Below are 8,250 nucleotides of genomic sequence, written 5' to 3'. Positions count from 1 at the left end.
GCACATTTCAGGCTCTAACAGGGCAGAGGGAGGGGGTCAAGAGACCAGTCTTTTGGATTTCTCATTAATTCAATGTGGCCTTCTCTCTCAGTTGTTTAGGCCCGCCCACTAACAATTATCAGCCTGGGCCATATATATATGCAGCCTGTCACTGTGAGTACACACACTTTCCTCTGCACAATCCCACAGCCAGACATCTCCAACTCCCACCAACATGAGCGAGTTCAAGAGCAAGGACTTCTGGAGGGCCGTCCTGGCAGAACTGGTCGGCACCACCCTCTTCATTTTCCTCAGCCTGGCCACTGCGATTGGGAACACCAATAGCACCAACCCAGACCAGGAGGTGAAGGTGGCCCTGGGCTTTGGACTGTCCATCGCCACACTGGTTCAGAGTTTAGGCCACATCAGCGGAGCCCACCTGAACCCTGCGGTCACCTTTGGGATGCTCGCCAGCTGCCAGATCAGCCTGTTCAAGGCCGTCATGTACATCATTGCCCAGATGCTCGGCTCTGCTCTGGCCAGTTGCATTATGTTTGGAGCTCGTCCGAGTACCATAAATTCACTGGGGATGAATTCTGTGAGTATCACTTTTTATTTCCCTGTTGTTGATAGAAAATGTGACAATGTTGGCTTCATAGCATCTTGAGAAGCATCTGTCCACTCAATCACAATGATCAGGTTATGTTCAAAGGAAATATAAATGAAAAAAAACATGTTCCATTTTGGAAGCCCTGCTAAATTTCTGTCAGCCATCAGGGACAATGCCAGCAGCAGTAGCAGCAGCAGTGGCAGTGGCATTGGAAGCTGCAGCTAAATAGGAAGTGGCTGTCATACACATACTTACAAACTGTTGTTGTTTTGGATTCTTGCAGCTCAGCACTGGAGTCACTCCTGGCCAAGGCGTGGGAATCGAACTTCTGGCAACCTTCCAGTTGGTGCTGTGTGTCATTGCAGTCACTGATAAAAGACGGCGTGATGTCACCGGCTCAGCCCCCTTGGCCATTGGCCTCTCGGTCTGCCTTGGACACCTGGCGGCGGTAGGTCGTTAATAAGCAGAGCAGAGCAACTCTTACCACAGATTATGCACAGCACATTTAAGCAAGGCAAACAAGCAGCAGTTAGGTTCCATCTTTCAGAGTAACAGAATCTCAAGCTCATTTAAAGCTCCTCCCTGCCCCTGCTAGTTCAGTTAATCCAGCAGACCATGCAGCTGAAGATATCCTCTAAGGTCGTCTTTTTTTTTGTTGTGGATTACAGATCAGCTACACAGGCTGCGGCATCAACCCTGCTCGCTCTTTTGGTCCAGCTTTGATCCTGAATGATTTCACTGACCACTGGGTAAGTAAAGAGAGACAGTATCCATGCTACATGTGGAGCTTAGCTAGTTCAATAACAGACAGATGACTCATAAGTTAATCAAATGTTGCTATTGTTTCAAATGACTCTGCATGAGGTATTGACAGGATGACTTCTAAAACCGTTAAACTTGTTAACAATGGCAGAAGAATGATGAATGTTATCCATTGCAGATTTATTGGGTGGGGCCAATGTGTGGCGGTGTGGCAGCGGCCTTCATGTACGACTTCCTGCTTTCACCAAAATTTGATGACTTCCCCGAGCGCATGAAAGTCCTTGTAAGCGGCCCGGTTGGCAACTGTGACATCAATGAAGGAAATGACACTACAACTGTGGAGATGTCACCAAAATTCAAAGACTTCCCTGAGTGCACAAAGGTCCTTATCAGCAGCCCAGTTGGAGACTATGACACCAGTGGAAGCAGCGACACTAAAACTGTGGAGGTGTCACCAAAATTCAAAGACTTCCCTGAGAGCAAGATGGTCCCTGTCGGTGGCCCAATTGGAGACTATTGCTTACACAAAGGCAATGATGCTATAACTGTGGATGTGTCACCAAAATGTGAGGACTTCCCTGATTGCATGGAGGTCCTTGTCAGCAGCAAGGTTGGTGACAATGACATCAGCAAAGGCAATGACACTTTAACAGAAGAGGTGTCACCAAAATGTGATGACTCTGCAAATTGCATGGAGGTCCTTGTCATCAGCCCAGCTGCTGACTGTGACATCAACAAACCCAATGACACTTTACCAGAAGAGGTGTCACCAGATTTTGATAACTTCCCTGATAGCATAGAGGTCCTTATCAGTGGCCCAGTTGGTAACCATGAAGTAAATGAGGCAACAAGACAACAACCCTTGAGATGTCACCAAAATTTGATGGCGACTCTGAGTGCTTGAAGGTCCTTGTCAGCGGCCTGGTTGAAAAAACATGACATCAATGGAGGCAATGACACTAAAACTGTTGAGGTGTCACCAAAACAGTCCCTGCCCCTGAATGTCCCCAACTACTTAGTTTGACTGGACGTTTCAAACCAACCTGTAAAAGAAAAGAGCTCTTAAAGTGTAGTGTGTAATGTTTTGTGCTTCTTTTTGAGATACTAATGAGGATTGTGGAAACGGGTCAGTTTTCTATCACTTTGTAATGCACTCCTTGTCTTTGACCCCACATGCAAACACTTTACTTCAACGTGCCATGAGTCATATGGGTCAAGGCTGTGAGAGTCCTGACTGAGCAGTTTGCTGAATTTCTCTTTGCCCTTGATGAGTCATGTTTTTGCACACCCTATGGACCTTTATCCCTTCTTTTTCTGATGGATCATTTATTGTTTGCTTTGACTTTACTAAGTAAATAAAAAAAAATGTTTTTAGAAACAGTGACTCTGTGTGCTCTGCTATTATACAGACATAGATTGATAGATACAACTTTTTTGGTCATTGCAGCAAGTACAACAAAATTGCAGTTACATCCCTTCCAAGACATATGAGAAGACAAACTTAGACGAGGGTAGACCGCAATGGGATAAACCTGGGAGCCAGCTGCTTAGTGCTCCTTAACTCCTAGACGAGTTAAGAAATGAAAACATTGGGAGAGGAAAGGGAAAAAAAAACAATCATCAAGTCCATACTATTCCCTGAGGGGGTGTAGTTTGAGATTAAGAAAAAAAACAACACCTCAGCCAGTATGCACATGATAACGACAAAGAAACACCAAGACTAGCAAGAAAGAAAAGAAAAAAAAGTAGGAAGGAAAGAAAAAAAAGAGTACTGCTGGCGCGAAGCACGGAGAGCGTTAAAGTACATTGAAAGAAGAAGATATACAGAGAACAAGGTACGTATAACTTGTGTCATTTTTGTGTGTTGACAGTTCACCAACTGTCCCTGTTGTGTGGGGAAGTCCCACTTATTTTGATCATAATTATTTTTGTCTCATACGGCACGGCATAGCCAACGCGAAGACTACAGAGAGGACCTTCTTCAGCTAGAGTCCATCCACCAGGAGATCCACAAATGGAAGGTAAAGCACCAAATGCCTTATTCTAGAGCAGTACTGCCATCCACAGCAAAGGAAACACTGGGTCTCACAGACATGCAGTACTTCCCGACATCCACTGTATGCTCTCCATCTACCTCACCCTTCCTGTGACCACATGTTCATGTTAGAGGTCATTCTCTGCTTTGAGGCGTTTGCAGACCTGGCTGCAATCAAGCAGTCTACTACAGCGGATAATTCATAAATCATCCAAAATTATTGGCCACTCACTCCCATCCATAGACTCACTGTATCAAATACGTATCACACAGTGAGCAATAAAAATCACCTCAGACCCAACACACCCTGCCCATCATTTGTTTACTCTCATGCCCTCTGGGAGGCGCTACAGGTCCTTGCAATCAAAGTCAGACAGGTTTAAAAACAGGTTTTTCTCCATAGCCAAACGGACATTAAATCAGTCACTTGACTAACTGTAACTGTATTTATGTGCGTATGTCTGTAATGTGTTGCATTGCAATGTGTCTGTAATGTGCTGCTGTTCCACTGCACTCTGGTGATTCCACAACTACCTGCATTGAAAAGGTAAGTCACATCTATGCTAAATAATCTTAGAACCATCATTTATTTAAGGCCATTCAATTTCTTAATGGATGGCGCATATAAGCATTCATTTAAGATGAGAATATAATTTCAAGAATATGACCGACTGGACAGTGCTGGCCCGACGGCCTGACCGCTCCCATGATAAAATAACCTCGGTGTTTTCAAAACCCTGGCTACGGCCCTGATAACAAGGTCATTCCATTACATGAAATAACCATATACAAGCTGCAGAATAGTCTTTTATCTACCACACTCCGTAAAAAAAATGCAGATTAGAGGCTTTGTCTCACTTGGCTTCCTCAAAAAACATCCCCACGCTACGCCAGTGTAATTCCTGTCACTCTAAAAAACAACTATCAGCACAGTTTGTCATTTTGATGACAAAGATAAATAAAATCACCTTTAAAAATAAAATAAAATACACATTAAATATATACTTACATATATCAGTTTAGATTTAAAACATTTATGCTAAGATTTAAGAGACTCAACGAAAAACCCACATGTAAACAGCAAGAAATGTTAGCTGATAGATTAGTCAGTATCACCTGAATAACACTGCTAAGATTCATCAATGAAAAAACTGGTACACACGGCACAGATGAAGCAGCACAGGAAGTGTTTCTCTTCTGCTGACCTCCAGCTCTCAGAGGCTGACCGACATGCTGCTAGGGTCTGCCTGGTAAAAGTGTCTGACAGGTGGATACCCTCCCTGTGAAGTGCTCCTGGCTGCAGACAGACGGACAGTGAGTGCAGGGTCAGCGGCTGGCCACGCCCCTGGAGCTGTAAAAATCCATAAATAAAGAATAAATAAAAAAAGAAATAGAAAATGAAATAGGATATGAAACCAAGCAGCATAAAACCAGAGGATGATGCTGAACTTAAGTTTATCATCCATAGAACCACACTGTAGTGCTGGAGGAGAAAACAGACTAGCACTGGCAGAGTTTGGTTAAAAAAAAAGTCACACGTTTTATTGACGCCAGAGACAAAAGGGCAGAAGAAACAAAACATAGGTTCTTCCCGAATCAGGAACCTTGTTGGAACCAGGGAGAGAAGAGAAAAATCAACAGGTACCAGAATTTCAGGGTTTTTCCTCCTAAGTTTTAGTCCTCTCAGCTCTCCTCTTTAATTCTCTCGTCTGCATTTTTTCCTCCTCTCCATTCAGCAGTCTGCTTTGGGTGACCTGGCTGTGTTACTCTCTCAGATTGATAACAGCTCAGCTGGTGTCGTGCTGCCTTGCTCTCTGGCGGCCTCTGCTGGCGGTTTAGCAACAGTGACGGGTGGAGACACCACACATGCACACTTGCTATTAAAGCTACAAGAAAAAGTGCTGTATCTATTTTTATTTATTCACTTATGGTCAATAAGAAGCAGTACATGGAAATGAAAGTATTTCTTTGAAAATGCATTTTGGGGCTTTGGGTTTTTTTTGGACAGGACAGCTGAAGAAAAGCAGGAAAGAGTCAGGGAAGACATGCAGCAAATTATCAAGGCTGGGAGTCCAGCCACATCGAGGACTAAAGCCTCTGGGGTGCATGCTCAAGTTGCTGGGCCAAAAGCTCTTAGAATTGATTATTTTTAACAACAACAGTGAAGTTGACAAAGGTAAAACATGAACAAACCAATGAAAGATCACCACAAGATGAGCAAGATAAAACATTTAGGTTGATGGAAGATATGAGAAAAGATAAAATAAATCCTACATATCTGTTTGGCGGCTGGACTCTTGAATCCAGCTCTACAACGTCAAAAGGAGGAAAAAAAAAAAACACATGCCCCGTGCGAGAGGTTGAAGCAAGTTGGCTCACAAAGCATGACACGATTGAGCTGGAATTCAGCCCAATCCAAACTCCAAATCAAGCAGACAATCACACAGTGTATGCCCGGCTTAACAGAAAGTTCAGATCTTATCTTGAGCCGTGAAGATGAAAAACTTTTCTAGTTTTATCCGTAACAGCACTTAACCCTTAACAATCGTGAAGCTTGGTGACAGGTCTCTGCTCTGGCTCTGCAGCGAGTGATGACCGGACCAGCAGGTGGTCTCCGCTGATTGGCCTCCACTTCCAGCAGAACACCAGTCAGGCTCTGCCAGCCAGTATCACAGGTGAAAGCCATTGCAGCTTAGATAATGGCTGTTTTCCAAACCACCTCCTACATACTACATGTGAATGTAGTATGTAGGAGGCACTGAATACTACCTACTGCTTTTGCTTGTAGTTTGTAGTACAACTGTTCTGTTGGGGCTGTTTTGTAGTATATTACTTAATTGGTGCTACAGATGATGAGGATTTTTTTTACCTTTAAAAATTTACAAAAAAAAGTACAAAACTAAATAGATAAATAAATTCATTAATAATTAAAATAAATAAAATAAAACAAATGAAAAAAATGAACAAACAGTGCTCTCATCACTTTGTAATGGCTTTACACCTTTGGGGTGCACATAACCTGGGCGTGCCAAACCACGCTTCATAGCCTCATAGCATTAAAACCAATACATTTCTCGATTATTTTCATTATCAATAAAATATGTGCTAACGAAAAATGAGTTTTGCAGAGCTTTGACGGAGTTCAGGCATAAACAGCCAGCCTGCTCTCATTTGTGGACATTGCGTTGGGTCCGCTGTCATATCAGCGGGTGCTTCTGCTGATGGGAAAGGTACAATAAGGGTTGTGCTGGTTTGCTATGAGTTTGTTTTCACTTTTTTGACCAATAAACATGTAACTACAAAACGCCTTTGATAGACTCTTGTTCTGGGGATGAAGCCTGAGCGCTGTCCAGCACCACATCATGTTGTTATGTTAGGATGGGTTATTGTTTCTACTTCTTGTGAGTGATGATGATAACTTTCTAAAAACAGCAGTAAATGATTCAGGAATCCTACCTTGGATTGATAAAGCTGTAGACTGAGCAGCTGTCTCTAAAGTTTTTGTTTTATTGGTCATGGTTCAGGCTCTGAGTCCCAGCTGTGGCCGACAAGCGACAAGCTAGTAATGCTAATTTTAATAAATTTATTGGCATCCAAAATGCTATTAGTTAATTGCTCACGCTTTTTAAATAAAATGCAAAAAATATATATATATATATCTGTACATATCATTAATTCCTCAGACCCAGTTTGCTCTCCTGTGTGCACTTCAAGCTTGAAATGAGACAAGCTTCCCTTCCAAAGGCACATTGTGGGCAGAGGCCTTTTTCTAACTTAGTATTAGACACTTTTAGGTAGGATGTTTACACTTAAAACACAAAACAGAGTCAGAATCGAGTTTTGAAAAGACTTCACTTTTTACATGTTGGAAAACCGTGATATATTACCGTTATCGCAATATAAAGGAAAAATACCGTGAAATTTTGGGCCATATCGCCCAGCCCTACTATTAATTAGATTTTTATGTATCTTTTTGTGGTTGTAGGATCAACACTTCTCTATACCGTGGAGTTCAAATCAAGAGACATAACAAATTGGGTCAAACCAAGAGATTGCCTTTAATCTGCTATTCCACCTTCATCAACAAAGTGAAGCTGCTGATAAGGAATGCAGTGAGTGGACACCGTGCCCGTGTACATCAGTGTTCGCAGCTGAATGAAATATTGCATGGACTAAGCGTTCCTGTCAGTGTTCATCAGGGTGCCAATGTGTCTATATTTGCCTGGATGCAGTTATATCCTTGTCCACTTGGTGGTGCTGGCACTCCGTCACCAGTAGGCGCTCAGACCACTCAGACGTCGAGACGACCTCTGTTTGCTCAGGGCAGCGGCACTGTGCTTCCTCATGAAACAAATGTGTTTTTGAGTTACTGAACTGTTTTTTCTTTATGAAATGGTGAGTGTTTCAACCACAACACCTTTATCCTGGGCAGAGCCGAGCGTCATAGCACTGTCAGAGTCTTTGGGTAAAGTTCATAAATTCCTTTATGAGACAAATGTGCATATATTTGCTTTCCTGAGTGACATGATGACCATGGAGAAGACCTGGTTGGAAATTGTCTGAGCATGTGTCACAGTCTCTACTGAAGGTGGAGCAGCTGACGGCAGCTTCTCAAAGAAGTCACTGATGTATGAACTGAGAAGACGTCTATCTTACAACCTTCATATTCGATTCCTGCAACAAGGTGCTTCAGTGCATCCAGGGATTCATCTGCATACTGACTCAACATTACATATCACTCAGATAACGCAGCATCTCTGCTCTGATCTGAACAGAAATGTTTCTAATTCCAAGCTACAAATGAAAAATCGAAGCCACGGTGAGAAAACAGACAGGTTAAAGTTTAATACAGAGGGAGATGTCC

At 42.8% G+C, this 8,250-nt stretch overlaps 1 protein-coding gene across 1 annotated transcript; it reads left to right on the top strand.

The window, feature by feature from the left end:
- Positions 1-214: 214 nt before the first annotated feature.
- LOC141784456 (aquaporin-1-like) lies at positions 215-2,255 on the top strand. The gene is made up of 4 exons (XM_074662297.1): positions 215-577; positions 873-1,037; positions 1,258-1,338; positions 1,530-2,255. The coding sequence occupies exons 1-4, from the start codon at positions 215-217 to the stop codon at positions 2,253-2,255; spliced, it is 1,335 nt and encodes a 444-aa protein (XP_074518398.1).
- The last annotated feature ends 5,995 nt before the right edge of the window (positions 2,256-8,250 follow it).

The sequence above is a fragment of the Halichoeres trimaculatus genome, unplaced genomic scaffold, assembly GCF_033239565.1.
Source record: "Halichoeres trimaculatus isolate MK-OKI-2021-1 unplaced genomic scaffold, fHalTri1.1 fHalTri1_scaffold_22, whole genome shotgun sequence".
Taxonomy (NCBI): Eukaryota; Metazoa; Chordata; class Actinopteri; order Labriformes; family Labridae; genus Halichoeres; species Halichoeres trimaculatus.
Note: the sequence above shows the minus strand (reverse complement) of the source record. Positions and strands in the feature narration are given on the sequence as shown.

Coding starts and splice junctions, on each gene's coding strand:
- LOC141784456 (XM_074662297.1), top strand. CDS start 215: ATGAGCGAGTTCAAGAGCAAGGACTTCTGGAGGGCCGTCCTGGCAGAA. Junction 578..872: donor ATTCACTGGGGATGAATTCT/GTGAGTATCACT, acceptor GGATTCTTGCAG/CTCAGCACTGGAGTCACTCC. Junction 1,038..1,257: donor GCCTTGGACACCTGGCGGCG/GTAGGTCGTTAA, acceptor TGTGGATTACAG/ATCAGCTACACAGGCTGCGG.